The 19,164-nt window shown below is 44.2% G+C and overlaps 5 protein-coding genes and 1 non-coding gene across 6 annotated transcripts in view; 2 read left to right on the top strand and 4 right to left on the bottom strand.

Moving 5' to 3' along the window:
* Positions 1–1,076: 1,076 nt before the first annotated feature.
* Positions 1,077–5,766, bottom strand: LOC130827025 (NADH-ubiquinone oxidoreductase chain 3). Its single transcript, XM_057692658.1, has one exon. It carries the CDS (start codon positions 5,753–5,755, stop codon positions 5,264–5,266), a length of 492 nt encoding a protein of 163 aa, XP_057548641.1. The 5' UTR covers positions 5,756–5,766; the 3' UTR covers positions 1,077–5,263.
* Positions 5,767–5,847: 81 nt separating this feature from the next.
* On the bottom strand, positions 5,848–7,123 carry LOC130827035 (ATP synthase protein MI25-like). Its single transcript, XM_057692666.1, has 3 exons — positions 6,720–7,123; positions 6,591–6,615; positions 5,848–6,506 (listed from the first exon to the last, which is right to left on the bottom strand). Exons 1-3 carry the CDS (start codon positions 6,985–6,987, stop codon positions 5,915–5,917), a joined length of 885 nt encoding a protein of 294 aa, XP_057548649.1. The 5' UTR covers positions 6,988–7,123; the 3' UTR covers positions 5,848–5,914.
* Positions 7,124–8,984: 1,861 nt separating this feature from the next.
* On the bottom strand, positions 8,985–9,071 carry TRNAS-UGA (transfer RNA serine (anticodon UGA)). Its single transcript has one exon. It is a non-coding gene; the product is annotated as a tRNA-Ser (tRNA).
* Positions 9,072–10,974: 1,903 nt separating this feature from the next.
* LOC130827009 (cytochrome c oxidase subunit 1) lies at positions 10,975–16,831 on the top strand. Its single transcript, XM_057692642.1, has one exon. The coding sequence runs from the start codon at positions 15,187–15,189 to the stop codon at positions 16,762–16,764; it is 1,578 nt and encodes a 525-aa protein (XP_057548625.1). The 5' UTR covers positions 10,975–15,186; the 3' UTR covers positions 16,765–16,831.
* A 955-nt stretch (positions 16,832–17,786) lies between these two features.
* LOC130827036 (uncharacterized) overlaps positions 17,787–19,164 on the bottom strand; it is a 2,494-nt gene continuing 1,116 nt past the window's right edge. Inside the window, 1 exon segment of the mRNA XM_057692667.1 lies at positions 17,787–19,164. This exon segment is cut by the window's right edge and continues 508 nt beyond it. The gene's annotated coding sequence lies outside the window, so the exon portion shown is untranslated.
* Positions 18,377–18,931, top strand: LOC130826602 (NADH-ubiquinone oxidoreductase chain 2-like). The gene is made up of 2 exons (XM_057692180.1): positions 18,377–18,596; positions 18,753–18,931. The coding sequence occupies exons 1-2, from the start codon at positions 18,377–18,379 to the stop codon at positions 18,929–18,931; spliced, it is 399 nt and encodes a 132-aa protein (XP_057548163.1).

The following is a 19,164-nucleotide window of genomic DNA, read 5'->3' as shown; positions in this document are numbered from 1 at the left end:
CCCCACTCCGACTTGATGAGCTTTTCCGCTTTCCTAACGTTAATTTTTGAATCCCTCTCCTTAGTCTTGCAACTAAGCTCTTCGAACCTTCAAATGCTACTTTTTCTTTCTTTATGTATTGGATCCAGTATTTTGTGGGCATCTCAGCCAGAGCTGCTTAATGTAAGTAAAATCATAAGTAAATCATCGGCTTATCCAGATATTGTAGACGGGATTGGGAGAGATTAGTATGACTAGAGACAATTGAGTCAGCATATAAATAAATTATTGACACACAGATGAAAATGCTTGAAAACGTAGAGTAGAAGGAGATGATCGAGGCAGCTGTTAAGGAATCGCAAAACGAAGATATGCATGTTGCGTCAGATTAAAGCCTCGCCAGCCCTTTTTGAGTTCCGCTCTGGAATGAATTTTTTGATACTACACGGATACTCTATCTGCCGGTGATACATATGTTCAATCGGCTGCTGCTAATTGGCATTTCCGAACGGTTCGACCTAGCATTGATCTCTCATCTGTGGCTGTCTCTTATCGAGGTCTACTACACTAAGAGTTAAGAAAGAAGGGCCCTACCCGAGCCGACCGAACCCGATCGATGCCTGGACACAAGAAGCCTCAGGCGTACAATCAACTATGCAGTTAAGGTGAAAGGTTGATTATAGACCATCAACCAACCGAAATCTACGCAGGTTTTACGACGCCTTGGATGCGATTGACATCGAAACGAACCCGTCTAACCGTCAGTCTGATCTCCCTGGAGTTTTCTATAGGTATAGGAAGGAGTCAGCCTTAGCTGTAAGGATTGGAATATGTTCCGAGAAGAGGCTCTTTCCAGCCCTTCCCTGCTTCCTTCTGTTTTCCTACAACCGGGATTGATACGGTCACTCGAAGCTTCCGAACATTTTACGAATCCACTGCTCTTAGCTTTCGTTACCCGTTAGATCAACAATCTCATTACTTAGGTCTCGTAATAGCACTCTAACTCTAAGACGAATCAAGGAATGGTGTCAGAGCAGTTAGCAGCCATTCTGTGACCTTCATAGACAGATATGGATAAGGAGGCATGGAATTTCTTAAAAAAAAAAATTACCTAGAGCCGGAGGAACGGGAACACCCCTTTCACAAGCAAGCTACGCACCTTTGAGTTCCCGGGGTGAGGTGCGAAGCTAGTTCCCGAGTAAGTAGCTAAAGCAAGCGATTGTAGGTACGCTAAGTGTATATATTCTCTTATATAAGATAAGCGTATTGGTGTGGAACTAGATCCTCTGCTCGAGAAATTATGGAATTCCGCTTTTAGATTGCTTCTGCAATTGTTTCGTCACGATAAGGAAAAAGAGGAGTCACCATATTCCAATGAGACAGTTCACAAATTGTCAAAAAAGGAAATGGCTGATCGCCTAGCCGAAATTATTAAAAAGGGAAGTAGGGGACGACTAACTTCACTCCATCTTCCCGCCTATTATGTATGTCTCTAAAGTGGGCCACATCCTGGCTGGCCCTACCGGGTTAGTTTTATTCGGGAGTTAAGGTTTCCAGTTTATATAGTTTTGTAAGACCTCTTGCTATGTTACTTAACACCGACCCAATCCCGACAGGCTCTCGTAGAAAGCCGATTCCGTGTTCTGGGAAGATAGATCATATATGGGGAAGCGATTTATGTATCATTCCCGAACCTAATGAGTGGATGAGTTAGGCTTGCATACCTTTCACTTACCTTACTTCCTATTCTTAAGAGAATCGATCTATCCACTGCTTTAGTACACAGAGGCAAAGGTCCTTTCAAGTCCAAATTAGACTTCTGGATTAGGCCTACCATCACGCCTCTCCTCTGATCCTGGACCACTCTTTCTTTAGGGTTAGTGACTCAGGGAAAGAATCAGTGCACCTTCCCCTATGGTATGGCCCTTACCCAATTCGATCTCGATAAGAACTAACTGCAAGGGAAGAGCTTTCTTGTTTGGTTGCTCTAGCTACAGGGCCTAGCTACATTCGCCTCCTCCACCAGCAGCCAGCTACAGGACCTTTCTTAGCCAATCAACAAGCTACTAACAGAAGTTTTGTCCCTACCCTTAACGCTGACTTATCTTGTTCCCCTGCTACCGTAGATTCTCGGAACTTTGGTATTCAGCAGGAACGACCTGTGGTTACACTTCTTACGTCTCTCTCACATGCCCGGGCTCGTGTCCTAGCAACGATTTCTTGTTTATCAGCGGCTAACTACTGAGTTCGTGGAATTTCAAGTCACTCCAATGGCGGCTAAATGGAGTTTAATCAGCGTATCTTATGTGTAAAGTACCCTCGCATATGAATCCCTATCTCTCTCGCTCTATGCGTTTTCTATAGGGCTCTCGTTGCGGGTGGCATGGGCTTGATGGGTCAGTGCTTTCCTTTTCGGCATGGGCATTGGAAAACTCTACTTAAAGAGTTTATCGGCATTGGGCTATGCCACGTGACGCTCAGGTGCACTCAAAGTCAACTAGTCCTGTGGCTTCCCTTGCCCTAGGTGATGAGCCGGCTCAAGGTAAGTGAAGGACAGTCCTGGCATGAACACCATAGTCCAGTACGAAAGACACCCACAATGTAGAGTAACCACAATATTAGCGGTCCACTCCGGTGCTCTTAACGGCTCCTTGTCACCCAGGACAAGTGCAGTTGAGAGTGGCAAGACATCCTTAGTAACCCTAGCACCCTGCTCATTTACATGAACAAAGCACCAAGATTCTTCATGCCCCTAACCATCAAGTCGGGAGGATTCGTCTAGCCAAATCAGATGATTGACTGGACCTTTCTACTTCCGCGGCGATCAGTGTCCTAGCCAATATCCTATTGGTATGGGACTGCACCGACCCTATCTCTGATCAGAGACACCTCTTCCGTAAGGAAAGGTGAACCACTCCTAGAGGACAACTTCTGGAAGAGCCCCCCTCTACAGATAGCACATGACCATTATAGAGAGCCGTTACCGTCCCGGTAAGGTTCCCCTCAACTGGACTTACACGTTCAATGCCTTAAGGCTTTGATGGTTTGAAACTTTTTGGGTTACCTCTGAACTGAGCTTGACTCATCATCATTTGAACCACGTTTGCCGGGGGGGGTGAAGGTGATTCCTTTCTGATCACTTGCTATCTCTTGTGGCTGGCCTCTGCATCAACTATGTCAGTGCTTTGCCTTCCCCTTCTTGCTAAAACCGGTTATTCCGAAACAACCTATTCGTCCTAAGGATAAGGCGCAAACAGCAGATAGCGCGCATCTATCCCATATCTGTTAATTTTTTATTCAAAACCTTCAGTCTTTTGACTAATATACTCCTTTCTCAAAGGACTGACTTGGGGCACCCCAGCATCTCAAGTGATTAGGCGGGGGCAGGATTCGAACCTCAATATTCCATAGAATGGTACGGGCGTTATGCCTTCCGATCGTCAGATACAATACACGACTTTATCTATGCTTTTGAATACTAAATCTCACTAAACCCTCTTTCTAAGTATGAAAGGGGTCACGAATGGAGAAAGTTTGATCTCTCTTGACGACAGAAGTTATCAATTGTTGGGTGCTCTTATTAGGCAAAGAGGTCGGATAGCGAAAATCACGGGGAAATACAAACATCTCGCTGAAGTATGGCTAGGCAGCAGCAAGGAAGGTCTCTCTCGCTATGGCTCTTCCACGGGGGATGCTTGATGAAGCTTTCTTCTTGTAGCTAGGTTGGAGAGGGAAACAAGAGCTCTAATTGATGTTCCTGGTCCAGCTCAGTCAATGGTTACACTTGACACCTTCTCCTCATCTCTGTTTGCTGTCACTCTGTCCCTATCTATGTGATTAGGAGACCAAGATAAGTAGGGATTGGATCGATGTAATGCCTGCTTGAAGCTCTGTTCTATGCCCGCGCTCCGCCCATACAGAGATGTGGTCACACGATGAAAGCTTTTTTTTTCCAGGAAGAAATTTTCTATTTGACATGTCAGCATTGGAATAATAGCATACAGGACCCCTCTTGGAATTCTTTCTCGGTCATCTGATGTTGGGAATTCCCCTTCAAAGGATAAACCTATGATCCATTGTGTGTCACGACGTCTTTAGTTTAAAAAGAAAACCTGGAATGTTCCGCTTAGGATTCTTGTGCCCGATTAGTCAATGATGAGAAGGCTTCTGCCGACCTTTTTTGAAGTAGTTTTTGACACAATAGTTTAGTACGAGATTGTTCGCTTCGTTCCCGAGCTATTGAGTTATGTACTCAAACCATAAATGAGTAGGAAGATCTAGGCAATGACATCGTAACTGCACTAAATGGATGAATGTCAGGGAAATTTGGCGCATGGCCATAGCTTTGATCTTGTTTATCGAACGACTAAATCGTAAATTCTTAGTGTTCTACCTTCCCCACCCACCTGCCCAAAAGAAGAATGCTTGGACCTACTCCTGATGGTGTGATTCTAGCTTCGCTTCTGTCGATCCTCTGTTCATGGATCATTTCACTACACAAAATGTGGTTTACCAAGCCCCGCTAAAGGGAATCGAACCACTCCCTTCGTTCTTAGGGGTCCGCTCTTTGATCAACGTATTTATCTGGTGATATGCTTTCTTTCTTGTATTCTTTCGCTGCTTCCCTTTTCGCGCTTAAGGCCTTTCGGGTGGAGGGTGCTAGGGCATCTGTGTGCACGAAGAGAGCTAGTTCGCTGTCAGCTTATCGCGGTGGAGGGGGAAGTTCATTGATTGCTAACGAAAAGGCTTGTCATGAGGAAGAAGCCTATTTACATGAAAGAAGGGAAGGTGACTGGTCCTGATCCATCAGGAACAAGTGAGTAAGCCTTATTCGATTCCAAAGCACATAGCTGTAGCTTTAGCGCGCCCATTTTACAACACAAACAAGACAAAGAAAGAAGCTAAGCGCAAGCATCCGTATCAGAAAAAGCTAAAGCCGAACCAGACGCTGAAGAGGGGAAGAGTTCCAACAACCGTGATCCCGAAGAGGATCTCAACCTCTGAAGGACACAGCCGGAAAGGATAACTATCACCATCCTTACCCTCACCGTCTACTTCAGATGGTAGAACAGTAAGGCGAGAAGTGTCCAAGTCAGAAAAGGAGGCCAAGAAAGCCCCTTGAAATGATGCATACTACTCATTCTGGTTGATGACAAGAACAAGTCTTGCCAATTCTCAAAATGAGCAACATACTTCACCAATGGGACCATCCTGAGCTTTCCTTAACTGACACAATCAGTATGAGGATTGGTTTGTCTAGGTATTTTTGCCCTATCACTAGTGATTACTCCCGATCCGAAGCACCCCTTTTCCATTCATAGAGAAATCCTATCGTTAAAATCAATAAAAAGGCCATCATGGACCAAGATCCAAACAGATCAATCTTGTTGAGAGATACTGCCCAAGGAAAGAAAAAGGTGACTTCCGGATCAAGGATAATAAATAAAATTGAAACAAGATAAAATCGTATATCAAAACGACTTCTAGCATCACCGAAAGGATCGAAACCACATTCGTAGGCCGACAATTTTTCTGGATAAGTCGAAGTATTAGAAGAAAATGGAAAAGGAACACCGAGTGGGATCAAAGAAACTAGCAGACTGATCACTAAATAGATACAAATAGGCGCAAATTCCGACATCACCACAGACCAATTTCTTTTTTCGCTCCTTGCAGGCGGAGCGGCATACCGAAAAAAAAGAAAGGTTTTGGAAGAAAGAAGTAGATTCCCTTTTGTGACCAAGAGCCCCTCCTTGATCCAAGCCGAGTTTTGCATTCCTTAGCTTGGTGCAAAAGGCTTCTCGCGGGTCCTTTTTGGGACTTACTCGTAGGGCATGATATCAAAAAATAAATTCTTCAAGTACTTGCTTTTCTGAGAAAGAAGTCGTCTTGGTATTGGATCCGCTCTTCTCTTAGCATGAACATGAATTCGATTTTATTTGTCTTCCTTATTCTTAAGAGAACCCCCTGCCCGAACCATTCTTAAGACCACCAAGCCTTCTCGAATGAGTTCTACTATAGAAGCTTTTAACGTAGACCCGGGGACAAATCTTTCACTCACTGAGAAGTGAAACCCTGTGACTAGATCGTCCTGAAGACGGGTGCGACGGGAAGAAGTGGCATTTGGAAGTGTTGCTGACTTAACATTTAGGTTTCGACATAACAAAGCTTGCACTGTCTTTTCGCACTTAGGCGCACAGCGTGCCATTGGTAATGATTCTACTACGGTTCCACAAATTCGCAAGCTGACCCTAAGTAATCGTTGTTGTTCATTGGATTCCGGAGGAACTACTTCGTTAGGATTGGGGAATTGCTGCGATTCTTCCTGAATAGCCTGGATTCTCTCGTCGAGAGTCGCTTTGAAAGTATTACCTAAACTCTTCCGACTGAATATGATAAAGCCTATAAAACAACGAGCTACTATCATTTCTTCATTATAGATTGAGATCTTCTTCGAACTTGATGCACAAATAGATAGAATAGCAGCAAATAGCATCTTTCTAGCCTGCATCTTCGTGGAACTCTTTATCATTTAGTTTAGAAAGCTTATCTTTATCTTTCAGCAACTGAACGGGAAGTGGTTTAAGAAAGCACTTAAGAATCGGATGCGCTCGCCCAGTGAGAAAGGCCCTGATCCTGCCAACCAAGTAAAAAGAAAGAAGAGAACGTATGAAGTCGCTTAAGCGAAGCTTACGGAAAGAACTTCGTATTTTGGTAACTTTCTAGGAGTCATGTTTAACCTTGAATGCTATTAATAGATTCTACAGCAATAGTCCCCCGGACTCGGAAAGTAATAACGAAAATGGCTAACCCAATAGCAGATTCCGCAGCTGCCACCGTTGGAACCAATAAAGCAAATAATTGACCCATCATATCATCCAAAGAAACAGAAAATACCATAAAGTTCGAATTCACAGCTAATAACATTGATTCAATTGACATTGACATAATAAGAATATTTCGTCTATTAAGGAGAATTCCCCGAATACCTGAAATAAAGATGATCATAGAAAATGTAAAATATTTTATAGAATCCGTTTCGGGAACGTAGAATGTAAGAGAAATTCAAATGTTAAAACTTAAAAAAAAAGAAAGAAAAGAAACCCCCCCCTATGGTAGGGGCAACCCGAGCGAGCGACGGACGTCTTCATCCGTAAAATGCCGGTAGAACTCTTGGTAAATTTCAGAATTTCTACCGTGCTCGTTCAGTTGCTGAGTAAAGGAATTCTGATTAGCGGACATGAGAGCCCGCTGATCAGCAAAGGAGGGGTCGCTGAATGGTTTAACCTTTTCTTGGAGGAATTCGTAAGCCTCCCTCCTAATATCAGTTTGACCATTATGGAGGCATACCTTATAAATACTTTCCAAATTGCTCTGCGCGAGCATGAGCTCAAAGAGCCTATCTTGCAATAGGCCCTTTTGCTCCAACACCCGTAATTCAAAGTTCCTTCGATCAAAAACAAAGAAATAGTCATCTACATCGACGGCTTGATTAAAGTGATCTCGAACTCTACCCTCGTTCTAGGCCCCTATAATATTCCTATAAGTCTTTCTCGATTCCGTACTCGAGGAGGATTCTAAAGGTGGGGGACCACTCAATTCGCCACCACTAGAACCAGATGAGACATAATGGGGAACAAAAAGGGCAGACGCCACAACGCTCCCTAAAGCCAAAACTTGCTCAAAAAGAAAGAAGCGTAATAAAAAACAGAACAAAAGGACGAGAAAATGAATTAGAATGAGCAATAGAAGAGAAAAAGTACTCTTCGTTTGCCTTCTATAAATGAAAATGAAAATAGAGATAGCGAAGAACACAAGAACGAGAAATGAAAAAGAATGCTGCGTAACTAGAGTATTTTCTAGAAAACGTCCGAACCTGCCACGAAACTACTAAGCAAGGGCAAAAAAACGATAAGTAAATACATAATATCGAGCGCGATCTACGTATGGGGAATTCATTCAAAAGAGAAATGAAAATAAGATTCACCTTACTAAAGCGAAGGAATCCCCAACCAACTATGGACATTTTCGGGGAGTAGCCCGCTTCCCATTACTCAATAGAGCAATTCCTCGCACATAATTAAGGGAGCCATTGAAAGGTGACTAAAACACCAGAAACGGCGACTACCCGAGCTAATGATAGAGGCAAGAACACTTTCCGGCCAAGTCCCATTAATTGATCATAACGATATCGTGGAAATGCTGCACGGACCCATATATATAGAAAGAGAAAGAGAATCACCTTGATACTAAACCAGATCGAGCCCGGGATCCTATTGGAAATGGGAAGATCTAGGATAGGCGGCCAACCTCCTGGAAAAAGCAATGTGCATAGACCGGGTGAGTAAGGATGCAGCTCCGTGGACCGCTCGTCGGGCCTGATAGGTGGTGGTATCACACCCTTCTCAAAGGAACCGTACGTGACACTCTCGCGTCATACGGCTCCGTCCCGGAATCAGGACCCCTCTTTCCTTTGCTTTGACCAAGGGGCTCTCGAACCAACCTGTCTTACTCTAACAAGTAAGTAAGTAAACTACCTTTGATAAGCATTTCTTTAAATGAGTTTTCCAATTACTCTACCCCGCCTCTTCCCCCCGTCCGACTTGCATGTGTGTGTTAAGAATATAGCTAGCCTTCCTTCTCATGGCCCAGCCATCCATCCCCTTCTTTTCTACCCTCTCTCTTCTTCAATTGATAGAAATAGAAAATAGAAAGAGCCCTAGGAGTCCCCGGAAGATAGAGGCAAGACAAGCCAATCTGCTATTCTGCCTTTGCGCAGACGGATCACTCGCGGCACACATTCTATATGATCGAAGATTCCAATGCGCTTTGATTTTATTTCTTCGCTTTCGGAGATCGACTTACTTTCATAACATCTGACGCTATATATGCTAAGATCATTTTTTTTTTATAATACATCACATAATTGGCACTAGACTGAAAGTCAAAGATAGAGTCCTCGAGGAAGCCTTAGGTTCAGATCCCTTTATCAACTTATGACCTCGCGGATGGAGAGGGATTCGAACCCCCGGTATTCCTATCAATACTTCGGTTTTCAAGACCGACTCTTTCAACCGCTCAGACATCCATCCCCTTCGCCCGCCCTTACGCCTATTTATTAGGAATAAGTGGCTTATCTATGCGATTCGCTACGCTTTGCTTGCGCCTATCGGCGGACTCTATTGCCCGCCGGTTAGCGAAACTTTTCCGGTAGTACGAATCGCTACGCTTCACTTCTTTCTATATGAAAATATGCACCTTGGTTGCTGCGCTCCCCGCGGGTCAAAAATAGCAAGAGAGTGATTGAGTCGCGAGTTCGACTCTCGTTCTATCCATGTTCAGCAGTCCTTGTCCATGTTGGTACTGTTGATGGCCGATCAACTACGAGATGCTTTAAAGTCGATGTCTCAATGTTCCGCATCAAACGGCAAGCTATGCTTCATCAAGGCTAAGGCAGTCGGGATCTAATTGATTGCTAAACTGAAGGAAGGATCCCCGTTGAAGATTCTCATTCTGAAGCTGGTGCCTAGCTCTCTTCTTTTGGAAGGATGGATCATACCTATTTAGCCCTGGGAACGACACTCGAGCGAAGCCCTTACTAAGGAGTTGCGCGAAGGAGGTGGGGAAGGAAGAGAAGGACACAAGTTAACAACCATCTAACCGTCAGTCTGAATTCCCTGGATCAGTCCATCAGTAAGAAAAAGCTTCCGTCATTCAGCAGTGGAATAGGTCGATGGTATTGATCATCCAACCATTGATTGGAATATCACATCGAGATGTCGACATGCTATTAATTGTCCCTCTGATTCTTCAATTGCTCTTTTTCCTAATCAACTTGGTCGGCTTACCTTTCACCAACTTAAACCATCATGAACAATCTGTCTCCTCCAACCTGAAGAGTTGACCCAAAAAATATTGCAATAAACCCAAATCGGGGGTAGGGTACAGTACTAAATGTATGGGTTACGTCAGGCCCCGAGATGCTGGTTTGCTAAATTGGCTGCATCATTGAAGAAGTATGGGTTTCAGCAGTCCTACTCAGACTACTCTCTTTTCACTCTTCAACAAGGTCCAGTGCAACTCAATGTCCTTGTCTATGTAGATGATTTGATCGTCTCTGGTAATGATTCTTCTGCCATTGCTTCATTTAAATATTTGCATACCTGTTTTCATATGAAGGTTATGTAGTACTTAATGCAAAGCATTAAGGGTTAGGAAAAGGTTCCAGATATCAAGCACAGACACAGACCTTCGACCTTTACTCACTTCGGGTAGACCCATCAATCATACTGGCAGACAGCTCGCTCGAAGAAAACGAGAGTAGTGCGATCACTTCGAACATCGCAATCGTACACAACTATCACTGCCGACCTCTCACTCGTAGACAAGTATCACATATCTCCCCGGAGGAAGGACGCCGGGGAGAATGCTATCAGAAAGCAAGCCAATGAGCTAATGATGACTAGCCTTTGATTGAAGGCCGGGCCAAGGCAAGGAATGCGAGAACAAGGGAGGTCCCACTTTTACTGTATTCAAAAGCAAGCTAAGATTCATCAGAAAAGTCAGTAGCTGTCGGAGTAGAGGCGGCAGTTGCGGGTTCCGGTGCGGCTAAATCAATAGGACCGTCTGGGGTTGGCGGAGTTGGTAGGAAGCACGGTTGGCGAGAAGCTGGTACTGGTTTCTCGCTTTTTCTATTTCTATATAGAATAGGAAGATCAAAAAAATAAGTTTCTGTTGCGGTGGATTACTCTTTAAAGCTTAGCTTAGTAGGTAAGGCGCTGCTTATTGAACAAGCCAAACGCAAGTTCTGCTTTGATGTCTCATTGTAGGACTCTTGCCTTCAAAGGTGGGGCGGGCGCCTTGGAGATGGAAATCTCTCCAAGACACCTTATCTACTGACCATATTGTCTGTCAATCGTTGCAGTCATCAATACAGTTGGCAGTTTACAACTGCAGCTGTGCTTGGTGTTTTGCCTATTCACTTATGGGTGGAATGCAGTCGTACTGGACCAGGCCTTGATGAGATACTTATTGCTGCTGCTAGTGGAAAGGAAGCTAGTAGTGAAGTGATGAGTTATCATCTTTGGTTCTCGGTTTAGCCACGACTGGATTAGCCAGTCTCGTAAGTCAGCGCCCAACCGGGCACTCCCGCGAAAGCGGTCTGCAGGTGTGCAAAGCTGCCTACGATAACGTATTGTGAGTTAGTTGAACTCTCCAGTCTTTGGCATCATGTAGATTAGAGTGCGCACACAGGGTAAGCACTGCTGAGGCTAGCTAATATCGTACCTCGGTTTGCTATTAACCTATTTTATCTGTTTGTGCTTATGCTGTGCGCTTCACGCTCTGCTAGCATAGAGTCGTTGTCTAACCCCCTTGGGAGAGAGTGATTCTCTCTTACCGCTTATTAGAACATAGGAGAAAAGCACTATGCTGGCGTCATGAGTAGTAAGACAATCATACACATTCTGACCTGAAAACTCCTTCTAAGCCCGGCCTTAAGAAAGAATCAAAGGCGAGGTCTCCTCTAACAAGTAAGTAATTTCATACCTATTCCTTCCTTTCTCTGTCTTTCATTCCAGGTAAGCAAGCCATTAGTAGGGAGTTTGGGTTCTCCCTTACATCTAACCTAGGTTAGTATCTTGGTGTTTCATTACTCCATGAGCGAGTTACCGAAATTTTAAATATATTGTTGATAGAGTTCGGGATAGATTGAGTGGATGGAAACTCAACCAGCTTTCCTTGGCGGGCCGAAATGACTGACTGAGTAAGGGTGATTCGGCCCTACCCACGTATACAATGCAAACGGTTAAGCTGCCAACATTGACTTGTGAAGAGATTGAAGCTCACAGTAGATCTTTTATCTGGGGGTCTACGAATGAGAAGAAGAAGCCCCATCTTGTTAAGTGGGAGCAGGTTTGCCAACCAAAGGTTAATGGGGGTTTAGGCATAGGGAGGATGAGTCAGAATAATGAAGCTTTTCTTATGAAGCTCGGGTGGGGAATATTGAGTTGAAGCAGGGTAGCTACGGTTTGTTCCTTGCGGTCGAAGCTATTGCATTGATAGGCAGGGCTTGCCGGTACAATAAAGCAGTCAATTGGGACGCCCCCCGGAACTATACCTATAACGTTCACAAACAGACCCAGCTCTTCCAATAGACCCCTAAATCTTGGGACAGAAAATTCCCCCAAAAAGATAGGAACAAAGATCTCATGGTAATGACGCGCATATCGAAAGTTTGGAAAGTGGGCTTCGTCCAACTCATCTAGAAAATAATTAAATAAAAAGGGGGTGAGAAAAGTCACAATTGGAATTCCAGTTTTCGTCGACCAATCCGTTCCCGTGTTGTCTATGATGGGCAACTCAAAAAAGGACGAGATCAATCGCAAAAGAAATGAATCTTCTTCCCCGTAAGGTTATGAAATAGCTTAGTGCTAGCTAAGGTTATGTAGTAAATTAAGCCAAAAGGCTAGACTTAAGGATTAACTTCTTTGTGAGTGAATACCGAGCCGAAAGGCCCGGCTCTGACTTATTTATTTGATGCTGAAAATCCGATCTGCAGATGAAGCAGAAGCAGGCAAAAGGCTCAAGGCATAAAGGCGATTATTCCTTTCTTGAGCTAAATCATTGACCTACTTACTTCGATAGTTCTTAGTTGTGATTCCGCGAAATGGAACTCTTGGATTGAGCTTTCACTCCTGCCATTCCCCATGGAGAAGAAGTTGCTTGTCCGATTCTATACCATTCAATAGCACTGGAGTCAAGGGATTCGAGCGCATCTAGCTAGGACCCGCGCATACGCGCTCCTTTACTGCCTACCCTCACAAAGCTACTCACGAATCCATCTTCTTGCTCCTGCTCTGGACTTATTGCTGGCTTTGAGCTTTCTTGCTTTGGTTTCGGGAACAGGCCTGGCTTGGCTAGCTACAGGCCTTTTGATTTAAGGCTTTCCTAGGAGTGAATTCTTTCTGTTCTATTGACAGGATGATCCCTGGCCGTTGCCGGTGGGGTTAGATCTCGCCAAAGCAAGCAGCATGGCAAAACAGGTCTCCTAAATCCTCCCTCTCGTGGAACGGGCGCCCTTCATCTTAAAAGAAAGAGACCATGGGGCATTTTCGAAGCTACTCGCACTTATAGAATATCACGTCAAATGAATAATGTAGAATACAACTAGGTGATTGCCGTGTGGTATTAGATCTGAAAGGTGACCACACCTAGTTCCTCAGAAAGACTGCCTCAGATAGCTACCTCCTTTCTTTCGATTCGGGCAAGCGAGTTATTGAGCAAGAAGTGAGTCTATTTCCATCCTACTTCTTTCTTCTTCCCTGTAATACGCTCTAAGAATCGAATCTCAGGGCAGCCAATCGAGTTTGAGTTCCAGTCCCTGTCTCTTTCAAGCCATTCTTCATCTTTCTCTTTTGGTATAGTATAGTGCCGATAGGAGTAGTCAGTGCCAGTTCCGCTAGACCCAGTATTAATAGGGCTAGTTTCATTCCCTGGAGATTGAGTTGGAGGTGGAGTTTCCGGGGTTTTCTTTTAAGAAGTTAGCAAGGGATCTAGTTTCAGTGGCAGTGAGTAAGGAAGCGGGTGAGCTTTCAGGTCTGGGAGTTAAGGGCCTAGTAACCTAGTTCAACAAGAGAAAGGAAAGTAAACTAGAGAAGTCAAGCCAAGGGGAGTTCTCTGCCAGCCAAGTTACCCTGACGCCATCGAGCTTAACTTAACTCTTCGAAGTAGGAGTAATCTTATTCCTTCCTTCGGGACCTACCTTGATAATCAAAACCGTGAGGCCAGCGCTCCATGGGAACATACTTTGATATTCGTAGACGAGCTTCCTTTAATTTGTTGGAAAGCCGAGAGGGCTGACCAGAAAGAAAAGATGAAATAGCCGGTCCAGCGATGACATTTCAGAAGTCTGACACCACATTGCTTTATAGTAAAGAAAGATAGGAGGTAGCTTTTTCATCCTTGCATTGCGGCTATGAGGACGAGACTATTCATGCAGTTAAGCTAACTACCTTTCGACTCGACATCAACCAACCTCACCCCGAACCCAGGGCGTGCGATTCACTACTTTCTTTATTCGCCCACGAGAAGAATGTAAGCAGAAGATGAACCACTCAGTGAATTGACATAATAGGTAGACTAGACCCCCTACCATTTCTTCTCTTTATGGGAGGAGAACTTCTTCAGCCTTTTCGTTACAAACGAAAACGAATGATCGCATTTCTAACGATCACTGCAAAGAAAATGATAAGCGAAATTCCCTTTTTTGGCCATAAGCGATAGGGCCGGCCGTGCTAGAACTATAAGAAGAGCTCAAGGAAGAGAGAGAAAGTAGTTCAGTTTGAGTATTTATCAGGAGTAGTTGCATTGCTAGTAGGCAGAAAATAAGTAGTGCGTTAGCTTATCTGTTCATTTTAAAACAACCCTTGTTTGTGCTCCTTTATGCCGCTCTCGCTAGCAGGGAATCTAGTTCAGCAAGGGCTTTTTTATAGAGGTTGAGTAAGGGTGAGCTCGCTTGAAGCTGGGGTGCGTCTGGTGGTATCGTATATAAGATCACACGGCTCCTTTTAGGAGCGATCTGTTCATCCAACTCGAAATTTCTTAATAGAATCAAAGAATCTTATGCCCAAAACTCCCATGCTTTCCGGTTAAGAACCAACCGGCAATAAATATCCTACAAGTCTGTTTTAATTTCTCGAGAGAGCAGAGCACTCAAAGGTAAATGAAAGGTTCCATGCGCAACTTTCTTCTTTTTTTTTGGTCGGCGTCAAATCTCCTTTTCCACCGCGTGCTCCCAATTACAGGAATGATTATTAAGTTGCGGGAATCAGGTCCCCTCAGAATGGACCGTAGCTGACCTTGTAATCGCGGTTACTCAGAGCCCGGTGGATAATCCGGCAATAAGCCAATATGATTGCTTGGATTTGTTTTTAAACGGGGAGAGGGCCCTGCTTTATGGGCAGGTCTGTGAATTCATTCATTTTTTGAATGGGGTTGGAGTATACTCCCTTATGTAGGGGTTGTTGTTTTTTCGGGAGAGAACAGAGGAATGGAGTCTAATTTCTTTTGTGGGGCAAAACCTCACTCACATCAAAAAAAGGAAAACTCAGTTCAGAGGACACCGAGACGCTTTCCAAGTCTCTTCGGGATAGGCCAGTTTCCGATGTGTCTGTCCGAACAGTAAAGGATACAATCTTCATTTTTATTATGACAAATAATCTGGTTCGGTGGCTTTTCTCTACTAACCACAAGGATATAGGGACTCTCTATTTCATCTTCGGTGCTATTGCTGGAGTGATGGGCACATGCTTTTCAGTACTGATTCGTATGGAATTAGCACGCCCCGGCGACCAAATTCTTGGTGGAAATCATCAACTTTATAATGTTTTAATAACGGCTCACGCCTTTTTAATGATCTTTTTTATGGTTATGCCTGCGATGATAGGTGGATTTGGGAATTGGTTTGTTCCAATTCTGATAGGTGCACCTGACATGGCATTTCCACGATTAAATAATATTTCATTCTGGTTGTTGCCCCCAAGTCTCTTGCTCCTATTAAGCTCAGCCTTAGTAGAAGTGGGTACCGGGACTGGGTGGACGGTCTATCCGCCCTTAAGTGGTATTACCAGCCATTCTGGAGGAGCAGTTGATTTAGCAATTTTTAGTCTTCATCTATCTGGTGTTTCATCCATTTTAGGTTCTATCAATTTTATAACAACTATCTTCAACATGCGTGGACCTGGAATGACTATGCATAGATTACCCTTATTTGTGTGGTCCGTTCTAGTAACAGCATTCCTACTTTTATTATCACTTCCGGTACTGGCGGGGGCAATTACCATGTTATTAACCGATCGAAACTTTAATACAACCTTTTTTGATCCCGCTGGGGGGGGAGACCCAATATTATATCAGCATCTTTTTTGGTTTTTCGGTCATCCAGAGGTCTATATTCTCATTCTGCCTGGATTCGGTATCATAAGTCATATCGTTTCTACTTTTTCCGGAAAACCGGTCTTCGGGTATCTAGGCATGGTTTATGCCATGATCAGTATAGGTGTTCTTGGATTTCTTGTTTGGGCTCATCATATGTTTACTGTGGGCTTAGACGTTGATACCCGTGCTTACTTCACCGCAGCTACCATGATCATAGCGGTCCCCACTGGAATTAAAATCTTTAGTTGGATCGCTACTATGTGGGGGGGTTCTATACAATACAAAACACCCATGTTATTTGCTGTAGGGTTTATTTTTTTGTTCACCGTAGGAGGACTCACTGGAATAGTCCTGGCTAATTCTGGGCTAGACATTGCTCTACATGACACTTATTATGTGGTTGCCCATTTCCATTATGTACTTTCTATGGGAGCCGTTTTTGCTTTATTTGCAGGATTTTACTATTGGGTGGGCAAAATCTTTGGTCGAACATACCCTGAAACTTTAGGTCAAATCCATTTTTGGATCACTTTTTTCGGGGTTAATCTTACCTTCTTCCCCATGCATTTTTTAGGGCTTTCGGGTATGCCACGTCGCATTCCCGATTATCCGGATGCTTACGCAGGATGGAATGCCCTTAGCAGTTTTGGCTCTTATATCTCTGTAGTTGGGATTTGTTGTTTCTTCGTGATCGTAACAATCACTTTAAGCAGTGGAAAGAACAAAAGATGTGCTCCAAGTCCTTGGGCTGTTGAAGAGAATTCAACCACACTGGAATGGATGGTACAAAGTCCTCCAGCCTTTCACACTTTTGGAGAACTTCCAGCTATTAAGGAGACGAAAAGCTAAAGTCAAAGAAAACTTTTTAAAATGAAAGAGACGAAGGAAAAGCAACTAAGAACCTAACAGAACTTCTTCTTTTTCTAAGGCAGTTTACTTACTGACTCAAAAGAGTCAGGTAATTCCTATTTGCTTACTCGTTAGGGTAAGGTTATGTAGTAGCTTAAGCGAAGCTTAAGGTTACGCAGTAACTCACTCTAAAGAGTGAGGTTGGAAAGAGTTACTTTTAGAATTCCCTCCCTTTATACGCTCTAAAAAGAGATCATGGCATTCCGAAAAGACCTCATTGTGGGATGAAGACCGTAACCTTAGTAACTCAGTGCTCTATACAGGGGAAATGAAAGCAGAATTCGTTCGGATCCTCTCACATGTTCAATCTTTTTTTAGCGGTTTCCCCAGAGATCTTTCTCATTAATGCAACCTTCATTTTGCTCATTCATGGAGTTGTTTTTAGTACCTCTAAGAAATATGATTATCCACCGTTAGTCAGTAATGTGGGTTGGCTTGGATTACTTAGTGTTGCGCGCCTAGGAGGGCAGCGCGCTTTGGGATGCGGAGGAGCTATTATCGCCCAGCTCCCTAACCTAATGCGGCACCGGGTTCGGACCGCAGGGAACCGTAGCATGGGAGGACGTCTAATCCTTTTGCCGTCGCAAGGCTGGCTAATCGTACGCAGCAGGCTCGAAGACCCCTGGTTCTGGAAGGCACATGAGTCCGAACACTATGTTGAATGTGCGACCGACACTACACTACGTAGGTACCTGTGCAGCTAAAGCGTCGGTCGGTCCTAGAAACGGCGGCAGTGGCGCGAGGAGTTAACAAAGGGACGTGCTGCAACCTAGGGATCACCAGGCAGCTCTTTCGCTCTATAGGGGTCGAGAGGGCATAGCACAATTCTTCTTGGAGGAAGGTTGGTTTGCCCAGGTGACTGATCCTGCCATAATGTACTCTTACCTATAGAACCGGCAACCGAAGTCGAGCATACATACGACGATCTTCATGCGTGAATAGCCGGGAGGAAAGAAAGGGCGGTAGATGATAATGAGAAAGGGCGCCGCGTCTGGACGAGCGGGCAGAATGGATGAGCGAAGAGTGGGAAATATCCCGAGTCTCATGTAAGATCGAGGTGCTTCCGAGGAACTGGGGGACCTTCTCGAGCACAGGTTCTGAAAGAAAAAGATAGAGCTTACCTACGGGCACATGGCTTTCTCCGGCGGGCTTTCTCTCGTAAAGCCAAAGACGCCCCAAGACAAAGTACAACTGTTGGGAAGAGGACATGATCAATAGAACCTGGCTGGATCCGGGCTGGGGTAATGGCGCCCATTCCTAACCGGTTCCGAAAAGGTTCGCTCATGCTGTAGGGAGCATCCTCACTTAGTGATCGGTCCGCTAGTTCACGCAAATTCGAAGAAGTTATCACGGACGAGCCACATGCAGGGAAACTTGCACGTGTGGTTCTGGCCGGGCTTTCCTGAGGTATCTAATAACCTTGCTTTTGCTCGCTGCTGGCGCACCTCTCCTAACTATTGCCCATTTATTCTGGAATAATCTTTTTAAGAGGGACAATTTTACATATTTCTGCCAAATCCTTCTATTATTAAGTACGGCTGGTACCATTTCGATGTGTTTTGATTTTTTCGAACAAGAGAGGTTTGATGCTTTTGAATTCATTGTATTAATTTCACTTCCTACTCGCAGTATGCTCTTTATGATCTCGGCTCATGATCTAATTGCCATGTATTTAGCTATTGAGCCTCAAAGTTTATGTTTTTATGTGATCGCAGCATCAAAAAGAAAGTCTGAATTTTCTACGGAAGCCGGCTCGAAATATTTGATCTTAGGTGCATTTTCTTCTGGAATATTATTGTTTGGGTACGACCGGACAACTACCGATATCCATTAATCTATTTTCTTCTCATTTTTTCGTAAACTCATATATATCTATATCGTAAACTATCGGAGCGGGTATTACTTTATATGATATGTGAAACTTGCAGACTTCATTGGTTGTGATATTGATCTTACGCAGGTTCTGAAAGAAAGAATAGAAAGACTTGTAGAGACCCTCTATGTAGTTGTCTATCTAGGGGGCGATCGATCTACATCTTTCTCTATAGTCCTGGGGCTGTGTCTCGATCTCCTACGTGCGAAATCAGAAGGACTAGTTCCTACTTGAGAAACCAACCCTTGGTCTAATTCCACGCCTTATGACGAAAGGGGGGTCGGCGTGGCGTAAAGTTAAGATTGAAGGAAGTATAGAAAAATTCCCTTCTGGGGTATTCCGAAGGTGTAACCTAGGCAACGAAAAAAGGGCCCGATACTTCAACTAGAGGAACGACCAGTTGGTTCACCAAACTCCAACCCAGTGTCATACGTTCTCCAGGTCCGAAAGGATCCAGCGCCCAACTA

The sequence above is a fragment of the Amaranthus tricolor genome, chromosome 11 (genome assembly GCF_026212465.1).
Source record: "Amaranthus tricolor cultivar Red isolate AtriRed21 chromosome 11, ASM2621246v1, whole genome shotgun sequence".
NCBI classification, from domain to species: Eukaryota; Viridiplantae; Streptophyta; class Magnoliopsida; order Caryophyllales; family Amaranthaceae; genus Amaranthus; species Amaranthus tricolor.
Note: the sequence above shows the minus strand (reverse complement) of the source record. Positions and strands in the feature narration are given on the sequence as shown.